The sequence below is a fragment of the Homalodisca vitripennis genome, unplaced genomic scaffold, assembly GCF_021130785.1.
Source record: "Homalodisca vitripennis isolate AUS2020 unplaced genomic scaffold, UT_GWSS_2.1 ScUCBcl_72;HRSCAF=923, whole genome shotgun sequence".
In the NCBI taxonomy this organism is placed as follows: Eukaryota; Metazoa; Arthropoda; class Insecta; order Hemiptera; family Cicadellidae; genus Homalodisca; species Homalodisca vitripennis.
In genome coordinates this window covers 204,760-229,462 of record NW_025776196.1, presented here as the reverse complement: position 1 = coordinate 229,462, position 24,703 = coordinate 204,760, and the positions used below count along the sequence as shown (strand labels likewise).

At 37.5% G+C, this 24,703-nt stretch overlaps 3 protein-coding genes across 3 annotated transcripts; 2 read left to right on the top strand and 1 right to left on the bottom strand.

Moving 5' to 3' along the window:
* The first annotated feature begins 463 nt into the window (after positions 1–463).
* On the top strand, positions 464–823 carry LOC124370300 (MFS-type transporter clz9-like). The gene has a single exon (XM_046828589.1). The coding sequence runs from the start codon at positions 464–466 to the stop codon at positions 821–823; it is 360 nt and encodes a 119-aa protein (XP_046684545.1).
* A 5,584-nt stretch (positions 824–6,407) lies between these two features.
* On the bottom strand, positions 6,408–7,274 carry LOC124370299. Its single transcript, XM_046828588.1, has one exon. The coding sequence runs from the start codon at positions 7,272–7,274 to the stop codon at positions 6,408–6,410; it is 867 nt and encodes a 288-aa protein (XP_046684544.1).
* Positions 7,275–15,105: 7,831 nt separating this feature from the next.
* On the top strand, positions 15,106–17,907 carry LOC124370295. Its single transcript, XM_046828584.1, has 2 exons — positions 15,106–15,605; positions 16,787–17,907. Exons 1-2 carry the CDS (start codon positions 15,476–15,478, stop codon positions 17,635–17,637), a joined length of 981 nt encoding a protein of 326 aa, XP_046684540.1. The 5' UTR covers positions 15,106–15,475; the 3' UTR covers positions 17,638–17,907.
* Positions 17,908–24,703: the final 6,796 nt, after the last annotated feature.

Here is a 24,703-nt window from a genome sequence, read left to right as displayed (position 1 = left end):
CTATTTTACATAAGGAAGAAGAATCTTTACTTGTAGATTGGATTTTTAGTATGGCAAAATCGGGGTTCCCGATCACAAAGGAGCAATTGATTGACAGTGTTCAACGCATTTTAGTTGAACTGAAGAGAGAAAATCCATTTACTAATGGAAGACCTGGCCGTAAATGGTACAATGGATTTTTGTCACGGAATCCACAACTTGCCGAAAGAATGGCTCAAAATCTCACTAAGAGTAGAGCTGATGTTACAGATGCAAATATTAAAGCATGGTTTGCCGAAGTGTATGACTACCTAAAAAACAATAACATGGAAAGTGTACTAGAACATCCTGAATGTATTTTCAATGCAGATGAGACTGCTTTTTTTTAAACCCTGCTGGCAATAAAGTGCTTGTAGAAAAGGGACAAAAGAGTGTGTATCAACGTGTCAACAGTGATGAGAAAGAGTGCATAACGACTCTTGTCATGGGCAGTGCTTCTGGTGTTGTTGGTCCAACAATGGTGGTTCACAGTTATGCAAGAATTCCTGCAGACATCGCAGACAGCACACCTCCTGATTGGGCACTAGGTAAATCAGAGTCAGGATGGATGACAGGAGAACTCTTTTATGAGTACATAACCAATATCTTCCATCCTTGGCTTGACAATAACAACATATCAAGACATGTCATACTCTTCATTGATGGGCACACTTCTCATCTCACACTCCACACTAGTCAATTCTGTGCCGACAATAACATTATTCTTGTATCTCTGCTTCCCAATGCTACTCACTTGTTGCAGCCAATGGACGTAGCCGTTTTCAGAACCTTGAAATCTGGGTGAAAAGAAGCTGTTAAAAACTGGAGAATTGAAAACATGAGTAACCCTGTTCTCAAAAAGATGCATTTCAGTCCTTTGCTGAAAAAATGCATTGATGACAGAGTGAGGGGTGAAGTTTTACAGAATGGATTTAGAAAATGTGGACTTCATCCTTGGGATGCTAGTGCTGTTGATTATTCAAAGATCGAGAAGGCTAAAATTACAACAAATCAACAAAGAGAAACTCAGCACACAAGAGAATTGTTTCCAACAGAAAAGAAGCTAGATCTAAAAAATGGATTGGAAGTATTAGAACACTACATAGGGTATGAAAAGGTACAGGAATTCAAGATGTGTGATGAATGGATCGGACAAGAAAAGGATTTATCATTGTTTAACATTTGGAAGCAGATAAACAATGAACAAATTCGTATTGACTTACCAACAACAACAAACATCACAGCTGAGTTACACAAAGGTGTGACAACTGAAGAAATACTTGTTCAAGACATAAATGAAAACCACGATGATTCACAAATGAGCAATCACGAGACAGCGTACTTAGAAATCTCTGACGCCAAGCCACAAGTAGAAAACAAAAATTTAGAAGAGGTTGCCATTGAAAATGAAAACGTAGACATCACAGTAGTTGAAGACATAGAGAGTGTTAACACTATTTTAAAAGAAGGAGGCATCCTCCTTTATACTGAACCATCAACCTCAACTGGGACAAATGAAAATGATGTGGTTCGCCAAGACAATTCAAACCCAAGTCTGAGTACGCCACAAAAAGAAAATCAAGTTTTGCTACCATCTGGGGAATTAATTCCCTCTCCATTCAAAAAAACATTGTTTTGGCCAGAACCAAGTAAAGAGGTCAATAAAGTAAGAAGAAAGGAAAAGATCCCGAGTGTTGCCACCTCGGCACAATGGGTTGCATATCACAAAAAAAGAAGACAAGAAAAAGGATGAAGAAAGAAATAAAAAAGAAAGAATGCTGAAAAGGCAAATTAAAAAAAGAAGACAATGAAAAGAAAAACCACAACAAAGAAATCCAAAGTGACAGACTACATCTGCATGAAATTCAATGCTTCTTGGAATAATGAAAAGAAACAAAATATTAAAAACACATGGATACATTGTGACTCGTGCAACAAAAGTGTACATTTAAAATGTCTTTCGAAGAATCATCTTTCCAAATTCAACCTGGATGATCCCTCTTACGGTGATTCTGACTGTGACTTCTTGTGTGAGAATTGTGATGAGGATGAAGAATTATAAACTTTGTGTGATAAATTAGAACCTCCGTCAAATTACAAGTCATACCCACATAGGCTATTTATTTCTTACTATGGTCCTTATTAAAAAATAATTGACACTACTAATATTATTAACAGCTTTTGTATATAGTTTTTTTATCTTTTAATTTTGTTTAGTTGTGCTTAAAACTTGTCTTTTAAGTAATAAAACCATTAGTGTCAGCTTTCGGTTCAGATACCTGTTAACTTTTGGTATGCATACAAAATTCAGATGTCAGGTTTAGGAACATTGACATGTTATTTGTTTTTAATTCTTATTATAGTAAAATTTGAAAAAATGTACATAAGGTGACTTTATTTAACACCCTAAATAACCAAGTGTTCTTTTAAATCCATTAATATTAACCTATCTTAATTTCAACATAAAAATTGAATTTTCTTTTGGTTGCAAGGTTCTTGTACTGTCAGCTTTTGGTACATTTACCTTACATCTGCTCAAAGGATTTTTAGCTGAACTACCATGTAAGTTTTGCCTTGATATGAACACAAATGTTACTTATGTATATAAAAATTCATTTGTGATTCAAATAAAGATACAATGTGTCATGTGATCAATATTCTTGTTTCGAAACATCAAAAAGCGTTACTGATCAAAGCACTAAAAGAAACTTTTCTGACATAAACAGGAGGATGGTTAAAACATTTAGTTCATTAGGTAAAGGGCACGTGGTAATGGAAACCTTTTGTATGGGATTGAATATGCCATGCATGAGCCACTCAACGTATGATAAACAAGTGGCAAAGGTGACTAACCAAACCATCCTGTACACCCAAGAGTCACTAAAAAAGGCCAGAATAGAGGTAAGAAAGACCTATTTAGAAATAGATAGCACATTAGATGAAGTGGGACTAATAAATATATCTGTGAGTTATGACGGGTCTTGGCAAAAAAGAGGTTTCACCTCAAAATATTGGATTGGTTGTATTATTGAAGTTACAACTGGTCTAGTTATAGATTTTGAGGTTCTGTCGAAATACTGCCGTGTCCGTGAAAGAAAAAAAACTGATATAACTGAGGAATCTGATGAGTTTGAAGACTGGTACATTACCCACAAGCCACTTTGCCAAGCAAACTATAGTGGCTCTTCTCCAGCAATGGAGACCGAAGCTGCTGCACGAATGTGGAAACGCTCAGAAGATATCGGGTTCCGTTACACTAGTGTGATCTCTGACGGAGACTCAAACACCTATGATCACTTACAATATCTTAAAATCTATGCAGATACTATAGTTATAGAGAAACGAGAATGTGTGAATCATGTGGCAACACGTTTAGGGACAGGATTACGGAACCTTGTAAAAACCTGTGCTAGTAAGAAAATTACGTTAGGTGGTAAATCCCATGGTAGTCTGAAAGGCAACACCATTGACAAACTCACAAAATACTACAGGAATGCAATTATTAACAACCTTGAAGATGTAGATGTAACGAAAACAGCTATATTTGCCACAATTGATCACTGTAGATCAACTAACCAATCTCCTCGGTACAGTGTGTCCACCTGGGAAAGAAAGCTGGTGCTTTTATCAGAGAGACTTGGCAAATGGAAGTGCTCCTAGAGAACATCTAACAGCTATAAAGACACCACTAAATGAGTATGTAGTAAAGCATATAACTCCACTGTATGTAAGGCTCTCAGAGAAAGATCTTTTACAACGATGCTCTTTGGGGAAAACTCAAAACGCCAATGAATCCTTACACGGACTTACATGGAGTAAATGCCCTAAAGTATCATTTACAGCAAAGAGGAGAGTTATGGCTGCAGTAGGAGAGGGTATATGTATTTACAATGAGGGATATCTTCTAACTATGACTCAGCTTCTAGACCAAGTCGGACTTTCTCCAGGTGCTTCTACTGCAAGTCACGCCAAGAAAAGAGATTCAGACCGCCTTCGACTTCGTAAAGCAAGGTCTACAGAAAAATACAAAAAATACAGGAAGCTGCTAAAATCAAGAAAAATCCAAGAGGAGGAGACAAAAAAAGCAATGGAAGGAAAAACCTATGGAGGAGGAGAATTTTAGAAAGTAAATAGATGTATTTTATCATTTAATCTTTGAACGCAGTCTAGCGCAAATTCATTTTTTACCTGTTTTACTATACTAAACATTAAATAATTATGGAACCATAAAATATAGAGCCTTGTAATTTTTACCATGTCATCTTGACACCATGAGCTAACTTTTAGATTATGGAAAACCTTCTAAAAGCTGAAATAAAATTTTTATTCTAAATCAAATATTTTTTTTGGAAATATTTATATTTGATTTTTTTTAAACGTTTGTAAATTTGTATATAATTAACCTATTATGTTTCCTATAATCTAAAAGTTGCATAAAGTTATTCAACATTATAAAAAACGCAAAAAATGACCTCAAAATTTACAAAATAAAAAAATTCTATGTTCTAAACATAGGAAAAAAATTATAACAGTCAAAAGTCTTTTTTTAATGTGTATGAAGTTTAAAAAAAATACATATGGTATAATATTTTTAAAAAAATTAAAAATATATATTGAAGGAGGCGGATCCCCTTAAATAATCGTATTCTCATGAAAAGGGCATACATGATAAATCTGCTAACAATAATTCTAAACATTGTATTTTTATAGGAAACAAATAGTATTGTGAATGTACAATTTTATGAAGGACATTTTATTATTTGTGAAATAATTGTTCTAAACACAGTTATTGACATCAATCACAGTAAACTCTTTGTTGAATTTTATGTTTTTCTTCCATTACTGCTCCTGTATGTAATTTCCCGTTTTTAATAATTAATTAGTTTACTACTCACTTATTTAGCGCAATTTTAGTTATTGTAAAGCAAGTTAAATAGGTGCATATAAATGCAGAACAAAACAGGCAGGAAGCAAACTCTTGCTGAGTAGTAACGTAACAACAGGGCTAGGGGTTTGAGAGAAAGCCGAGTGCCGGGCCGACCGACTCAGATTCTTTCTCTACTACAGTACAGAGCGCGCACGAAGTGGCAACACACAGGGCTCGAGCTAGACGGTCTGCGAGCTGCCACCACCCCTGTCGTCGCCGCTCTGGCCGAGTCAATTTTCCCTATGGCGCGAGCACTCTGTATATTCCTTATTACTCTGTGGTACGAACCTTGCCACCAGAGTTACAAATTAGAGTGAAATCTAACATTTCCAGAATAATTCATGATGCAGAGCTAGAGGCCATTTCTGGGTCATATAACACCGCTCATTCATGTCTACGCGCAGATCCTACACCCACAGCACCAGTTCCTTTTCAGACAACCCAATATATGCCGCAACTACCAACTCCTATTGGTCGGATGGGACAATACCCAGGGGCACAAGAGGGACGGTTTGCTGTTTCACCTGATGGATCCAGTAACTATTCATACACCTCAAACTCAGCAGGGTCAAGTGATAGAACGTCACGTGATAAGGCGCCCCGCATATTGAGACGCAGTCTGAGCAGCGCAGCGCAGCACAGGGCGGGGCAGTTTTTGTAAAGCACGTGTTCGCTAGAGAGCGCGCATATTGTGGCGCAGGGTAAGGCAGGGCAGTGTAGTCCCGCACGTCGACTGTCCGCACTTGTGGTCGAGACACAGAAACTGCTTCACATTGTTGACCTGCGCCGTCTTACGCCACTGTTTTGCAATGGAATGTCAAGAGGAAAAGTTAATTGAAATGGTGCGTGTTTATCCAGTTTTGTATGATACCAGTGATGGAAAATATATGAAGACTAAATACAAGCAAGAAATCTGGGGGAAAATCGCAAAAGAACTCAACATTGCAGATGGTAAGGGACTTGTTATTAGTTAACCCTAACAAAATCTATGTATCTTATTATTTTCAGGTTATCTACACCGAATTTCTGTTTTATATATCACATAAATAACTTTTCTGTACTACAGCGATATTATTAATATTTTGGGATAGGGATAAATACATTTACATAAATATTATTTAGAAATAAATACACGATTCTTGTAAAATGTTGTAAAAATTAGTTATTTTGAGATATAAAATGTCAGGAACAGAAATTATTTTACTACATTAAATTTTTTACCACAAAAATTTAGTTTTATTGTAAACATTTGTATGAAAGAATTATAATTCTGTGTACAAAAAAGGCTTTATATAAAATAAAAACTAAAACAATGGAGGATAGGCCTACTTTGTGTAGGATGTCAATTTTTTAAATGAGCCATATAACATGCCAATGACTTATATTTCTAACAGTATGGACAATCAGAAGATACAACCTCCAGTGGGTTAACTCCAGTCGTAGACCAACAACAAACATGAATTTAATATTGTCCTTCAGAGACTCGTTCATCCTGCCACTCCACACTTCCTACTGAGTTAAAGTATGCAGTGTACTTCTGTCTTACTGCAAAAGCTGCTTGTACACTTCTTGCTCGATTCCTTGATACTGGAACCAGTTGCTCTTTTGGTAATTGTCCAGTTGAAACATCTTCACTATCCACATTTACTGCAGCATTTCTGCGCAGATAATTATGTAGCAAACAAGCTGCTTTTACGACACTGACAACGCTAGAAACTTTAATCTCGAATGGTTTTTGGAATACGCGGAATCGCGATGCTAGAATTCCAAAAGCACACTCAACAGTTTGTCTGGCCCGTGAAAGCCTGTAGTTGAACACCTTATTTTCATGGTTGTCCGTAACTTGCTTCTTTGGGTAGGGTCTCATCAAGTTGCACATTAGCGGGAAGGCCTCATCCCCTACAAACACGTATGGCATACTATGTTGAAAGGAGGGAAGTTCAGAAGGGGAGGGCAGTTTAAGACTTCCTCTTACCATTTTTTTTTCCAATTCGCAACTTGAAAAAATATTACCATCACTGAATCTCCCCATGGATCCTACATCGATGAAAGTGAATTTTGATGTAGCGTCAACAGCTGCCATTAGGACGATGGAGAAAGTGTGTTTGTAATTGTAGTATGATGATCCAGATTTGTTTGGTTTCTTTATAACAATGTGCTTCCCATCAATCGCCCCCACACAGTGAAGAAAATTCCATCTTGAATTAAAATCAGACGCAATCGACAGCCACGTCTCTGATGTAGGTTGTGGCAAATAATCCGGCTGCATAGTTGTCCATATTGCGACGGAGACCTCATTCACAATGTTAGCTACTGTTCTATCTCCCATCCGGTAACTGTAGCCGATGCTTTTGTAGCTGTCACCAGAAGCCAGATACCTACAACAAAAAAATATATATGCTACTTTCATGCAATAGATAACTTAATAGTTGCAGTAGATAGTTCTGGTTTAGCCTAGCGGAACAAACGTATGCAACAAAATTGTTTTTGGTAAATGGTCATTTTCCAGTGTGGAATCCCCTTACCTGTTTATCGTTATAAATAAAATATGTATTAAGTTTTCTCTCTCTTTTTCAGTTGAAGAGGTAAAGTCTATGTGGAAGAAATTAAGGAACAACCATAGAGATGCTCTACGCCGGCAAAAGCGTATGATGAAAAGTGGTGCAGCAGCAACAGATATTAAACCATGGAGGTTTCAAGCTCAAATGGAATTTTTGTTGCAATACATGGTTAATGAAAATCGAGAAACAAGTTTTACCAATGATGACCCCAACTCTGAACCACAACTACGAGGACAACCAGAAACAGAGCAGGCAGAAGAGAACCAGGACGTCGAAAATAACATTACCGGGATAGTTGATGAAGAGTCTCAGCCAGACACAGCCGACGTTGAAAGAGTTAACTCAGTTGATTTGTCTGTAAAGGAACCTACAGATAATCTATCGCCACCACCATCAAGACCACAAAAGAAATTAAAAAAACATGAAGTTGACACCGTAATAGTAAAAGCTATTGAACAGCGTGAGCAGAGGGCAACCGAGCGGGCTAAAGAAAGAAAAAAAACTGGATGAAAAAATAGCTCCTTCAGATGATTTACATCTATTTTTCATGTCGATGTATGAGCTAACAAAAAAAATGCCTCCTTCATCCCAGCATATTGTGAGAAGGAATGTCTTTCTGTCAGTAACCGACGAGGAAGCACGTTTGCTGAACATTCAACAACCTACCCATTCCCCACAACAGCCCCGGCATCAAGTTCATCAGCCTATGTATGAGGATCGTCAGTTAACGTATGACAACTGGTCACGTTCTCCAAACGTCTTGTCTCCGGAAACTTCTACCTCTTCTTCAGCTCTAGGACATCGTTCAACGTCGACCTCGCCTTACGCCCCTGAAAACCCCAGTTTGCCAACGTCTTCACTGGTCTCTTTTATCAATACCTTTAACACCTAATGTTTTTAGATTATTACAGTAAGGCAATATGATTTTTCCATTTTTTCATTGTACTTACACGTTTTCATATTGGTGTTATACTTATAAATAAAAACTTACCTTAGAAATACTGCTAGTTTTTCTTCACTCCCAATTGGTTTTTGAGCATTACATCCCTCGGAAGAAATAAGAGGTTGGACCAGGCTGTGAACTTCTTGGAATTCCGCTTTGTTGAGACGAAAATAGTTCGTAAACCTTTCACTACACAACTCTTTTGTCAGAACAAATTCACCATGAGAACTTCTTTTTTTCAGGTAGTCACTGTTTCTACGCTTGTTCTTTCTTGTTCTCTGATGAAGTAGTAATAATAAATCTAGGTCGGCATCAGAATCTGAGTCAGAACTCAAATCCAAATATTTTGACAACATGCTCATCATACAAGGTTTTAAACAAGGTAATAAACTAGTTAAACAAGGTAACTGTTATTGTTATGTTAAACTATTATAATAAAACAAAACTATATCAACAAACACACAAGACACTGAACTGCTGTATGATAACTGCTTCCCAATATGCGAGGTAAACTGTGCGACGCAGATTTTTCGCCGCTGCTGCCCTGTGCTGTGCTGCGCTGCCCAGGCCGTGCCACGTGTGGCAATATGCGCCCTGGCTAAAACTTATTGTAATATGTAGGAAGTACTGTATGCATAATTTGTGTGTTATTTTTGAAACTTTGCTTTCTTACAGATAAAATACATTACATTTTTGAAACAAATAGCCTATTGTTTATTAAAAAAGCTCTGAACAGCGATACATTGTTAAATAATAATTTATTGCTGAAACACATTTGATGTTATGTTTTCTAACCAAAGAAGAAAAAAATTTAATGAGTAAAATATGGTTTCTGAAAATATTTAAAGTTACAAAACATTATTTGCATATATTTAATAAAAACTACTTTATTGTAAGTTTATCCATATTTTGGTATTTAGTAAAGACTTAGTTAAAAACTTACCTTAATCAAACCGCAAGCCTTTCTTCAGGTGAAACTGGTCTTTTAAAATATGTGTCTTGTTTTTCAATTAAAGGCCTAAGCATGTTCAATAGCTCATAAAACTTTTCGGGGGACATTCTAAAATATTTGAAAAATTTCCGTTTGTCCTTTAATAAATCGGAGAAAAGGTGGTGAAATTCCCCGTATTTTTTCCTTTTCTCATTTATAGGATGAACCCACATTGTTTTTTGTCTCTTCTCCTCCTCTTCTGATTGAAGAAGACAAAATAAAAACAGATCTTCATCTTCAGAGCTGCTCATTAAACAAAATGTAAATTATTAAACAAAACGACACAACATAACCATATGACTGCACACTAACTGATAGCACTGCAGCTGTAGTTGACCGACGCCCTCCATTTTCATTCACTAAACAATGAGTTGTAGACAGATTGGTTTCTCCCGCCATGACTTTGTTGGTGGGGATGTACGAGCTCCTCACGCCTGAGTTTTAATGGGGCGATCAAGCCAGGCGAACAGAAAGAGTGGGGATTGAGGGGCCCCTCCCGCCAACTACAGATAGCCCGTGTATTAGAATAGTGGAATGAGCAGTCCGCGCATTCTCGCTCTGTACTCCCCTGAATTTAATTTAGTTCAGTACCTGGCAAACCTATTAAAATGTATCACTGTATTTTCAAACCCCTTTCTGTAGTTTAGTATACGTATATTTAAATTACATTTTCAAAGCTGGATGTTGTAGGATGTAGCGCAATTAAATTTATTTCATTGAACCTTGATTTTACAACGTAATTAATGGCAGGCAATTACTCTTGTCTACATAAAAATAAACCAATACAACGGAGTATCGAAAGACCAAAAAGGAAGTCTAATGTAACAAAGTAACCTCGTTACATTCAGTGGCGTAGCTATAAAACATTTGTGGGTGGATTAAACATCCAGGAGGATTAAAAAGAGCCCTACTTAGCATAGTAGTTAAAGAATGATCTTCAGAGTCTCCAAAAACAAAATCAACAATTAAGTTGAGTTTTTTAATTGCAGCTTTTGTATTAAAATTTAAACCAATAAAATTGTTTCGTAACATTATATTTGGTTCATTGCAATTTCTAACTGCCTTAATCAAATAAATATAATAGCAGCTCAAAACTATGTCACGGAAAATTCTGTCAAATTTATTGAATTTATGTTTTAGGAAGAAGAGTTTAACAGAAGGCAATCAGGCAATACCAATATTACCAAACAGAGAAGTTATTTTTCCACGAAAAGGAACAAAAAATCCTCGCAGAGACGCCTCACAGAGGAGAAAAAATTAGAGATTTGCCTAGACTTAAGCCTTCTGAGTGACAATGGCAGACTTCAATAAATTATATAAATTTGTGTAATTGTAATTGTATCATAAATCTGTATATTCGTAGCATTAGAGATCAGTAGGACTAAATTATTTTCATCATCTGTATTACGTAAATATTTCTGTAATATAAGTGTAATATTTCTTACATAAATATAAGTGTTTAAAATTGTAAACCAAAAATATACTCATATATGATCTTAAACTGAATTTGTCAGTTACAGTAATATAATATAATTAGGAAAATTTTGTATTTATTAATGATGTTACGTGCTATGTTAGGTATTTAAGTCAGGTAGTTGTCATTGATTTTGTCATATTTCTATAATTATGTTTTTGGTTGAATATTTACTCGCAAGTTTCTTTTTTATGCCCTTAGTTTATTACAGCTATTACATAACTCTTATTACAGATTTTGTAGCGTAATTATTAATTTATTTACTACCAATTAAGGACTCCACATCATAATATGTTGCTTTTGCCCTATTAATTTGAATATATTCCAATAGCACAAAAAGATTATGACATTTTATTCGTTGTGCACCATCTCACATTTTGTAAAGTGTCTTTGGAGTTATAAAGAAGTTCAATATTAATATAATTAATTCGATATAATTTCTATGTTTTGGAGATATGTTCGGATATAAAACGACTCATTAATTCGAATATAAAACGAATAATTAATTCGGATATAAAACGACTCATTAATTCGTAAGATAATAGAAATCAGAACCGTTCCGAACTGAGGTCGCTATCAGCCGCATGTACAGGGTTTGTCAGAAATTTTCGGGATTTATCGGTACTGCTCGGCTCTGCCCCCACTCTTTCTCTCCGCCTGCCTTGATCGCCCCACTAAAACTCAGGCGTGAGGAGCTCGTGTGGGGATGTACACAATGCAGGGGTGGGGGTGGCAGCAAAGCAGTTTGAGTCGGAGTGACCTTGAGAGTGGGCAAACAGTGCGTCTGTCGTTTTGACCGAGTGCGACTAAGGGCGTTTTCACACTACACGACATGTCAACAGCACAGCACCGGTACGGCGTCGTCGGCAATGTAATCTTAGGCCTGGGACACACAGTCCCGGTTACTGGGATGCCGGTGAACGGCATCCCGGCCGGGATTGATGAGAACATGTAGTTTGTTGAAGAGCGCACACACAATGCAGGTGCTGTGCGGCACAAAGCGTGCCGGTCCAGACCGGCAAGCATGCTACCGGCGACCGGGAGCCCTGCAGCCGGTGAAAACCGGTTTGGCAATACAAAACACTTTATATCTGTCGTGCGTGCTCACACAGTGCCGGCCGCCGGGTCCCGAAGTCTGTGTGTCAGTGGTGTAGCTGTTGTGGTGTGCTGCTGGTTTGTGTATCGTGTTTTACTCTCGAGGGTAGTGTAAAGTTGCGATAATGTTTGATACAGACAAATTTATAGAATGTGTCCACGGTATTTCGGCGTTATGGGACAAAAGCGCAGCAGAATATTCTGATAAAAACATTCGTAACAGAGCTTGGATTGAGATCGGGATCGCCATGTATGAAGACTGGAACTGTGCAACACTGAATGAAAGAGATGACAGAGGTAAGAGCCTTTATGTTGTAGTTGTAGTGTAGCAGTCTTACCAATCCAAAACTTCATTATTCCCCCCAGAAGTTGATGAAATTCCTTATATTTCTATACATAAATAGATAAAAAATATTTCTATACATCAAATGTTACGCTTACCAGCTGTAATAATGAGGCTAAAATTAATAAAATACGAAATACATACAAAAATTATTTATTTAAAAGTCATACATATTTGTTTGTAAGTAGGTACGAGAACAGTACTTAATACATGTAGTTTTTTTGGAAAGATACAGCTCCTACACCCATGAAAAAGTCAGCCAATGCGTTTCGAACATCATGTCCTTGACCACGGAGTCCTTGTCCCATGTTTCGGACATCTTGAAAGGGATGTGTTTCTGCATCTTCGTAGTTAACTCCGTCTCTTGCCCTCACAAAATTGTGCAGAATGCAGCAAGCCTTGACGATGTCATCGATAAAATCGGGACCTACTAAAATAGGAGTATGGAAAACTCTCCATTTGTTGGCCAGAATACCAAATGCACATTCTACTGTTCTTCTAGCTCTACAATGCCGGTAATTGTATACCCTCTTTCTTGCTGTTAATCCGCGAGAGGGATAAGGTGTTAACAGGTTAGTAGATAGCTTAAATGCTTCATCAGCAATTATTACGTATGGTTGTGGGTTGCCAACTGTCCCAGGTAATGGAGAGGGTCGTGGTAAGTTCAGAGAGTCAGAATAAAATTTTTTCCCTAGCTTGCTATCCTTAAAAATCGGCGAGTCTCCTTCCTTTCCATACGCACCAACGTCAATTGCGACAAATCTCAAATTGGCATCAACTAAAGCCATTAACACTATAGAGAAATATTTTTTATAATTGAAAAAGTTTGACCCACCTTCTATTGGATTTATACATCGTATATGTTTACCGTCTAGGCTTCCGATGCAGTTTGGGTAGTTTGTTTTATTGTAGAATTCTTCTGCATTTGTCAGCCACATTTGCGTTGTTGGTTCTTGCATTTCCTGTGCTTTGAGATGGAGCCATATTGCTTGACAGGTTTCTCGCACTATCTGTGAAATCGTACTCCTGCCTCTGTAGAACTCATACTGCAGATTTCTAAATGCCATTCCAGTTTACAAATACCTAAAAAAAGGTATTGATTGTCAATACATTTAACAAACAACTTACAAATTTTTATTGTCATTTTATAGTGTTATATTCCCTTAATAAACACACAGCATAATAATATAAAGTCCCTAAGGCGTGTTCTTTGTTGCAGTAAAGGAGATGAAGAACAAATGGAGACACATCCTGGACCACTTCTTCAGGGTTTTCAATAAAGGGAAGAGTGGAGATGCTGCTCCAAAGAAAAAAAAGAAATATATATATGCAGATTCTTTGAGTTTTTTTATGAATTATGAAACTAAGCGACCAACTTCTGGTAACATAGCAGCTACTGAAGACGAAAATGTTGATGAGCCACAAGAGAGCGAAGGTTCGGAGGAAGCGGATGAAACAAGACCAGTGGAAGAAAGACCTGCTAAGGACAAAAATACAGCTACAGACAAAAATATTAGAGAACCCGCTGTGAAGAAAAAAAATTATCTGCTTTCCAATCCGAACTATTGAAGAAATTGGAAACATCGTCTGCAACCGAAGAGGATGTAGACCGTTTGTATCTCCTATCAGTGCTGTCCGATTTCAAGGGATTGACAGATACGCAAAAATTATATTTCAAAATTATGAACTTGCAGTTTTTCAGAAATGTAAAATCAGTGCCGCAATATCAAACTCATCCGATGATGCCTCCAGCAAATCCTCAAACCACAAACACCTCCAATGATGCCTCCATCAAATCCTCAATGTAATTATTAAAATATGCAACAACAAGAATACTATTTCCCCCAAACTTCCAGCCAATATCAACCACACAACACAGCTCAACCAATGAGTCAACAAATGCAACAGGAACAAACACCGCTGTTGATGCACCAGTATGATCAACCAGGCGGGAGTCACTACAACTCGGCGGCTTCGCCTACTTCCGTCTACGCCTCTCCAACAAAATCAATGCACTCCGATTGTAGTTGTTAAGTAAAAACACATTCATAAAACTGTCGAATTACATAATAAACATTGTAATTGAACTAATACTTATGTACTTGTAATATAAATTTTATTTTACATTTCTTAAGCAACAAACATTATTTACTAGATATTAGGACATAGATTACAAAAAATCCTTTCCACTACAGTTAACATGATTGCAAGACATTAAAATAATATTAGTTGTTTAATGATATAAAGTAAGTTCTATAAGTTGTATTAAAATTTTTCTTTACTCACCTTATAGTTATTGTAAGTCTTTCTTCTGCATTTACTGATAATCTTTTGTTTGTATTTTTTCTTGCTATGTGTCGCCTCAATAACACTAACAGTTCGTCAAAAGATTTTATTGACATCCTGTAGAAGCCGAAAAACTTTGTTTCATAAGTCCGAATACTCTCGTAAAATTTTCTAAATCTTTTTTCAGCTTTAGCATCTACATTGAATGGATGAACCCAATGTACCCTATTTCGTTGTTTTGGTAATTCATTTAGAGCCTCTAAACAACAAACTAACTTCACTTTGGATAGCATGATTCGTTCCGAACAACACTCAAAGGTTAACTGAGAGACAATTTGATGTTTATCGCCGGGACTGTGTGGCCAGCACACAACAAACCGTTTACCGGCAACCCGGGGGTCGGCATCCCGGTGGTCGGCATCCCGGTGGTCGGCATCCCGGTAACCGGGAGTGTGTGTCGTTTAGGGTACGCGCATAGTGAGGAGGTGAAGGTGGAGGTGTAGGTGTAGGTGCAGGTCGCCGTTAACGGCGAGGTAAAACAATTTCATTAGGTTAAATGCGTGCGCGCATGGTGAGCAGGTCGCGGTAGAGGTGTAGCTCGCCACTTACAAGGAGGCCTAGCAGGATGTTTTTCGAAAACAAACTAGTTTGATTTACCTCGCTGCCTAGCTCGCGGCTTTGCTCGCTGCTTTAACGTGATTGGTCCACTCAAGGCCACGCACCCCCCAACCCCCTCTCCCGGTACACCCCGCCACTCCCTTCAGTCTGCTTTCACCCAAGTCAACGTTTAGTTCCGCTTGTTGGTTTCTGTTAGTTTTTGATAACCTGTTATCCGAAATGAAGGAAGATATTATTATTGCTGTCCAAAATCGTCCAGCCTTGTGGGACAAGAGACACAAGCAACATCACAATCGTCACGTTCTGGACAAGGAATGGAAGGAAATTGCGAAAGAACTAAAAGTTACAGGTAACTAAAAACTTTAAATTTAAACTTAAACCAGCTTTGCTGTTTTATGTGGGATATTCAGTTTAAAGTGTAATGTAAAAGTATCCATAGCAGACTTTCTAATTAATTAATATATTTTTTATCTAACATTAGTAAGTAAAAGGTTTGAAATAAGGTAAAAATTAGAAACTTGCGAATGAAATCTTTAATGAACTATAAACAAGGACACACAGTTGCAACTAAGTATTATCTTGATTACGGATTGTTTACAAAATATTCCTTGAAACTATTTCTAACTTCTTTGGCTCGATTAGATGTAGCATTTCCAGATCTACCCAATGGTTGTAAGTTCAGTTCAGTAGGGAAAGGCAGGAGTTCTGACTCATGTACACCGCAGTATCCGTCTTTGTTTATGATTATATTGTGTAAAACGCATGCAGCCTTTATTATATCGTCTGCAGTCTCAGGCAAGGTTTCAATGTAACCACTTAATATCCGCCACTTAGCAAACAGAATGCCAAAGGCACACTCAATGGTTTTTCTAGCACTTGATAGCCGTTTATTATACACTTCTTCTGCATCCCCAAGAGCTTTTTTCGAATAAGGTTTCATGAGATTCTCGCGCAAGGGATACGCTTCATCTGCAATAAAAACGTGTGGAACTTTTATATTGCTGTCAGGCAAACACTTTTCTTCGGGAATACACAATTTGTTTTGTTCCAACAACCTTCCAAAATCTGACGCCCTCAAGGTTCCCCCATCGCTTTGTTTGCCGAAACCGCCAACATCAATAAATATAAACTTGTAATGGTCATCCGCAACACCCTGTAGAACAATTGAAAAAGTCTTCTTATAATTGAAGTACATAGACCTTGAATGCGCTGGGCATTTTATTCGACAGTGTTTACCGTCCAACGCTCCGATACAGTGTGGGAATTTCCAAATCTCATAGAATCTTTTTGCAACTTGCTCATAATCTTCAATAGTTGGAACTGGCATATGCTCTGGTTGGAACGTCTCCCATAACAGTTTGCACACATTCTTAACGATTTTGCCCACTGTATTGTCTCCCATTCGAAATGAAAATCCAAGAGTTTTAAAACTGCTTCCAGTTGCCAAGTACCTGCAACCAAAGAACACAATATAACCAAAAACATAATATTAAAAATATTAGTCGTTTACGTTTTCGTGTTTTGTTCCAGATAAAGTTGTGAAGCAAATTTGGAAGAACTTGAGGCAAGAATTCAGAAAACAATTTTCCAAAACAATTAAGTCTGGAGCTGCAGCACCAGAAACACCCACATGGAAATATTACGACAGCATGGCGTTTCTCAAAGACCAGTTTTTGCCCCGCAAATCAACAGGAAACCTTGCAGATGTAATAGCAGATGACTCAGACCACGACCTAAACGAAGAGGAGTCGGAAGAAGTGACCGAGATAGGCCAAGAATGTGATGAACCTGACAATCCACAGTTGGACACAGAGAATCTGACAATAGTACCGGCGCCGGAGAGTGAATCACGCCAGCAGCAGAAATCTCATGCATCACGCCCTGCAATGCCACCAAGATTTAATACGAATGACCTGATCACAAGAACAGGATTTAAAAAAAGAATCACGACACAAGCAGCTATTGGACGGGAATTAGTGCAGTTGGAGAAAGAAAAGTTGAAGTTAAAGCAACAGAAAAGTGAGGACAGGGCAAATGACGAGGATGTTGGGTTCTTCAACTCACTGCTACCCCATGTTAAAAACCTGAATCCTAGAAAGAAAATGTTGTTCAGGATGAAAGTTCAAGAAATTCTTTTTGACATGGCATACTCACCCGAACCACCATCATCATTCTCAACAACATCAACTGTCACTAGACCTACGTCAGTAGACCACAGTACAAGCTCTCATCGCTACAGTCCCTACGACAGTTCCTCTCCTAGTACCATGGCATCACCATCACCAGTCACCTTCGCACAGCTGGTCCGCGACGTGACTTCACCATTGAACTACAACCAGGATGGCGGCGAAACATATGTTCCCGAGTACACTCACTTTTAAAAATGTCTTTGTAATGCCGTTCAGCTGGCGATAAATTAATGACAGTTTAATAGTTCTTTACGTTTTTTATAAGTACTACTATTTTTCCTTTGCGCAATTTACTTAATAATACCATTTTTTAAGATTATGTTAGGCCTACTATTATAACATTTTCAAACATTTGCAGCATTTTTATGTAGCGTACATTAATATCTTTCGTTTGTATTTTACTTTGAAAAGATCCCTGTTAGTTACTATCATTTTACCAATAAATTGTATTTTTCATGAACTGGAATTGCTTTCTTATTACCAACTCATTTTTACATACAACAAACATATTCGAGAATTAAATAACAGAAGAATATATGAAATTTATTTCTGGCACAATTTTATTGATTTTACTTCAATACATATATTTTTTATTTTAAATTTACACTGTTTATCTTTAACAAAGCATATACTTTTTAACTTACAGAACATGTGCAATTGCAGGCAGAAGGTACTGTAACTTACCTTATAGTCAGTACAAGCTGTTCTTTTGGACCGATAGGGTTAACATGCAAGTTGCAGTATTTTGTACAACTCTCCAACTTTGGAGAAATGGTTTCACATATGTACTTAAACGTTTCAGGAGTCATTCGCAAATAATTTTGAAACTTCTCAGGATAATTTTTTAGTTCATGAAAAAGATGATGATATTCACCTAGTTCCTGTCGCACTTGATTAACAGGATGTGCACTAAATGTTCGATTACTTAACGTTCCCGTAAGCCACCACTTACATGCTGAAGACATATCATCGCTATCATCACTATCTTCACTTATCATCACTGACAGAGAAAATTGTTGCAATAGGCAAAAAAGCTACCACTGTGATTAATGGATAGAAACAACACTCGACTGCTTGTGTTGACGCGTGTTTGGGGAGGGGAAAGAGCTGCGAGGCGGCGAGCTAGACGGCGAGGTATAACCTCCTGCACTATACGATGCTACCTCCATCTGTACCTCCACCTGCACCTACACATCCAGCTACACCTCCACCTTCACCTCCTCACTATGCGCGTACCCTTACACTGGTGCCATGCTGTTGCAGTGCTGGCGACGTGTCGGGACATGCTGTCGAGCTGCAGTCCCCCCGACTTGTCTGTCGCCGTGCAGTCACAGCTCAGTCCTGGTCTGTGTTTACTTGTAACGCACAGTGCTTCGTTACGCAAAATGGAAAGTAAGGAAAGTGCTTCGTTTAAGTACGATGTTGTTTCTATCATTGAATTTGTTGAATCGCATCCGTGTCTGTGGGATAAAACTAATGAGGATAATAAAAATAAAATAATCAGAGAGAAGTCGTGGAAAGAAATATTTCACTGGAAGATGGGTGCGATGTGCTAAACATTGAAGAAAAGAAGAAAGTTGGTAAGTTGGTTTAGCTGTAAATAATTTATGAGAAATATATCACTATTTGTGATATATTCACTATTATTGTGTTAACCCTGAGATGGTGAGGTTGGGTCTGGTAGACCCAAGGGAATATTCATTTCGGTTTTATTTTATGTTGGCATCACTTCAGACGGCTGGCAATTTTGAACAGCCTCAAGGTCATCCTCCCCTACCCACTCCTCTCGGCGGTAAGGGTGCGATGTGCTAAACATTGAAGAAAAGAAGAAAGTTGGTAAGTTGGTTTAGCTGTAAATAATTTATGAGAAATATATCACTATTTGTGATAAATTCACTATTATTGTGTTAACCCTGAGATGGTGAGGTTGGGTCTGGTAGACCCAAGGGAATATTCATTTCGGTTTTATTTTATGTTGGCATCACTTCAGACGGCTGGCAATTTTGAACAGCCTCAAGGTCATCCTCCCCTACCCACTCCTCTCGGCGGTAACTGCTGTCAGTTCCATGTTCACTTCCAATAAATATACAACAGCGGACTGGGCCTGTCAGACCCAACTTACTACTCGTGTTACTGTGTTTCGGGTCACACCGACCCAAGGTTACCTTTGGTGTTACAGTGTTTTAGAGTATCAGAATAAACTATTTTCTTCTTTTTAGTGAACTTGTGTTGTTTAATTATGGCAGCGAACATTGTCCATAATAATGAACTTATTCGTCGAATGTTAGAAGAGGACATAGACAATCCTTTGTTAGAAGAGGATGAAGAAGTCGATTCTGATCATGAAAATGTAAGTGTACACAGCACTGATACAGAAGGAGAAGGCCACGATGAAGAAGAACCATCTGTTGATCAACCACGGGTACGTCTTCAAACTCCCAACAGAATTTTATTTGGGTAAAGACAAAAGAACTAGGTGGGAATAAATGAAATCCCTCCAGGCCAAGCTCCTATGCGTAATGTTATTAGAGCTAGAATTCCAGCACTTTCACAAACTGCCAATCAAGCTTCTACCGAATATGAGTTTTGGTCTTTGTTTATGGATGAGAACATAATCAGAAATATCGTTACATTTACAAATCAGTACATTTTGAATATATCTCAAAATTATGCCGATCAAAGCCCAATTATTGTAACGAATGAAATTGAAATAAACAGTTTTATTGGCCTGTTAGTTCTTGCCGGAGCGTTACATGCTGGAAGGCTAAATGTTGAAGAGCTATGGGAAAAAGATGGGACTGGGGTTGAAATTTTCCCGGCCACAATGAGTCTTCAAAGATTTCGTTTTTTGTGTAAGATTAAGATTTGACAATGCATTCCGTATGTATATGCCCAAGAAGCCAGCTAAATACGGCCTCAAAATTTTTAGTATGATAGATTCTAATTTGTTCTACACCTCTAACATGGAAGTGTATCTTGCGACTCAGCCACGTGGTCCATACGAGGTTAGTAATGCTGCTAGAGATGTTGTGCTACGCATATGTGAAACTATTTTCAATTCTGGACGCAATGTTACCCTTGATAATTGGTTCGTTACCTACGCCCTAGTTGAAGCACTGACTCAAAAAAGACTTACGGTTGTGGGAACTGTAAGAAAAAACAAAACGTTTATTCCCCAAGAATTTTGTCAACACCAATAGAAGGGCTGTCCATAGTAGTTTGTTTGCCTTTCAAAAAGACAAAACTATTGTGTCTTATATACCCAAAAGAAATAAGTGTGTAGTGTTGATATCAACCATGCATATGGACTCAAAGATTGATGAGAATACTGGATTTTTTACGAAAACCAGAGATTATGTCTTTTTATAATAACACAAAAGGAGGAGTCGACAGTGTTGACCTACTGTGCACAGAGTATAATGTAATCCGCATCAGTAGGCGTTGGAATCTTACCGTATTTTTCTATTTGATCAATGTAGCTGGTATAAATAGTCACGTGCTCCATACTATAAAACATCAAAACAAATTGTCTCGTAGAAACTTTTTGAAAAACTTAGCCTTGCAACTTATGAAGCCTATGATTGAACAGCGTGCAGCAAATGTAAGACTTCCTACACAGATAAGACAACTTTGCAAACGTTTTGCTGGTGTTCAGGACCCACCAAGGACTGTCCCTGAAGCAGGTAGGAGGGGGAGATGTCACGCCTGCAAGGACAGCAAAACCCGCTACATTGCCAGAAGTGCAACAATTGGATATGTCTCAATCACGCTACGATGTTTTGCAAATATTGCATTGAAGATCAAAACTAGACACTTAAGTTAGACACATAGTTTTTCTAAAGACTAAATACTGGTGTCTTATGTTTCATATTCATTGTTTACAACTAATGTTTGTCTATTCATAATTGGTAATTTTTTATATTAAGCATATAAAATACATTATATATATAATATGCTTGTGTTGTTGTATAAATATATGATGTACTAGTAGTTAGTAATGTATATTACAAGATTTTCCGTAGTTACTTGAGTTCGGTCTTTTATTTACACCCAAAACAATTAATTTTACAAAATGGGTCTGTCAGACCCAACCTTACCACTCCCGTTCGTTGGTGTCACCTCACCAACGTAGGGTTCAACTGATCAGCTGTTCATAACAACAACCAAACAAATTAGGAATCATCTGATCCCTATTCCCTAGACACAACAATAACTAGGAAAAATGTTATCTAAGAAAATGCGATTTTGTTTCTTTATATACAGTACTGTTAATACAAACTGTGCAATAATGAAAGGAATAGAGATAGTTAAAAAATTAATGGTAGTTTTCTGTTTGCTTTAATCTCAGGAACAATACCCCAAAAAATAGTGCAAGAGTTTTGAAACACCCTGTATATTTAACTTAAAGCACAATCATGTACATACTGCAATATGTATACAAAAGATTTGATACAATCTTGCTTCATGTATTATTCACAAAGTTTCTTTAGTTTCTTTTATACAATAAAACACTTCTGTGTAGAGCAAGATAGATTTTTCCTAATTGCCAGGGCACTTCACCGTCTTTACAAACAAAGTAATTTTCAAAACAAGAACGTACACCTTTACCGCATTTACCAGTTGACATTGTTTTGACAGATAAGTTTCTTAATTGACATCCAGGAGCAATCATTGTATCATCTTCAGTATCGCCGTCTCGTGTACGCACTATGTTATGTAACACAACGCAAGCTTTCACAATGTCTTTTGAGAATTCTTTTGAAACGTTAAGTGATCTATGAAAAATTCGCCACTTATTTCCCAAAATACCAACGGCACATTCTACATATCTACGTGCTCGATGTAATCTGTAGTTGAAAATACGTTGTTTCACACTTAAGTTATGACTGGCATATTCCTTGAGAATATGTTCGTAAATAGAAAATGCACTGTTAGCTACAAAAACATACGGTACTTTAATCCCACTGGAGGAAGCGGCTTTGCTTCTGGAATGTTCAGTTCACCTTTTGTCAGTCTCTCCCAAAAAATCGTATTTTGTAGAATGGATGAATCACAGTCTTTTCCAAATGACCCAATATCAACATATAGACATTTATAGTAAGAATCAACAACAGCTAGAAGTACAATAGAATAGAACAATTTGTAGTTGTAATACATTGAACCTGAGTTTGTAAAATTTTGGATCCGGATGTGTTTACCATCAATTGCACCGAGGCACATAGGGAAATTAGCTCTTGTTTTGAATTCATCTGCAACTGATTACCAATCTTCTGTTGTCAACTCTTTAAGGGAAATTCCACGGAATGTGTTCCAAATTTGGCTGCATACAAATTGAATTATGTTGCTTAGCGTTGATACTCCGATCCGAAATATGTAGTGCATATCTGTTAGTGTGTGTCCCGCAGCGAGGTGCCTGAAAAAGGTTTCATGTTGAATACAAAGTTAACTAAACGTGTGGATAAATATTACAAGTACAAATTCGTTGACGTTGTTTTTTATCCCTTGTTTCTCCCTAAAAACCATGGTTTTTTTTAAATAGTGGCAGTTTTTGCCGCATGTAAATAATGAGTGTAGGTCATCTAACCTACATCTGATGATGAGCCCAAGGTTGTTTTCTCTTAAGGGCACTGTAAAATGGAAAATATTAATTTTTGGAAATTTTTAGATTTTTATTGATTCTTATTCCTTGAAATATTACCTTTAAAATGATATACAATACATATAGGTAGCTGTTTTATTTCATTTTGAAAAATTTGATTATATATGGTGATGTACGCTACTATGGAAACAAAAAAATCTAGTTCTCTCACGACATCATAAGTTTTCATCACTATACACAATGCTTCTACTTATTTCTGAGATATATTTTACTTTCCAGGTTGGCTATTCTGTCTATTACAAGCTGTTGTTTTTATTAGTGAACTCAGCTGTCTGCTCTAAACAATATTATTGTCTTCATTTCTTTGCATTTAGTGAAAAGTGAAGTACAACAAGTATAGATACAACAAGTATAACTGTTTCATGTGAAGTGTTATATTATAATATATCATATTAGCCATTATAATGGGTAATAATAAAAAGGGGGGGTCTTTTATAAGTTGTTACAAGAAGAGGAAAAACGTTGGAAAGCCTAAACCTAATGAAAGCTTAGTTGTTGAGAATAATGAACAAAGTAGGCCTAGGCTTCCACCTATTTCTTCGTCTAGGTTGAAGCTAGGTAAGAACTTTGAATATTATCGGAAGAATACTGATAAATTGGAGTATGAAATAGTGGACATAAATGAACTATCTGATGCCCTCACTGCTTTGGCAGTATGTAGGTTTTGCCACCATAGCCTAAAAATAACCAAAACAAACATAGTAGGGCTAGCCACCAAATTTAGATTATTTTGTACAAATTGTAAACAATCTGACACATCTTTTACTAATAGTAAGAATATTTCAGTAGTAAGTAGGCCTAAGTCAGGTGATACACCTAAGCAGTGCCGCATTTCCCTATAGGCCCACTAGGCCCAGGCCTAGGGCGCAAAATTTTAGGGGGCGCATAAATTTTAAAGTACACAAAAGAAAAAAGTTGCGGCGGCGGGTGGTGTTGGCGCTCGGCGGGGCGGGTGGCCAAGGTCAACTAGGTCCGGGGTGCGACGTTGATTCATTCATTGGTTCATTGCTTTTATTTATTCAAAACACTCCTATATATATATATACTATTGTAATTATCTTTCATCAAAATTACGTAATTAAGAAATTTACTGGATTTCTACGTCAGTGTAATCAGAGTCCTCTGGGGGGGGGGGGGGCGCGCTCTTTGGTCTGTAGGCCTAGGGGCGCCGGATTTGTAAATGCGGACCTGCACCTAAGCCTATAACATTTTATGATATTAACTTGCGCCTGGTTTACGGCTTGCGAATAATCGGTAAAGGTTACATGGCGGCACAGAGCCTTTGTGGAATTCTAAATCTTCCACCTCCGCTCACACTGTTTACTTCACATCAGAATGCTATTGGAGAAGCATATACAACTTTACGTGAAGAGTCAATGGCTTGTTCAGTTGAAGAAGCTGTTGAAGTAAATCAGAATCGAGATCTGTGTGTCGCCCTAGATGGGACGTGGCAAAAGAGAGGGTTTACGTCGTTGAATGGTGTTATGACTCTCACATCCGTCGACACAGGTAAAGTACTGGACTTTCATGTTATGTCAAAATACTGCCAGTGTCCTTTGAGAAATGAAAATGAACACCTTGATACATGTTCTGCAAATT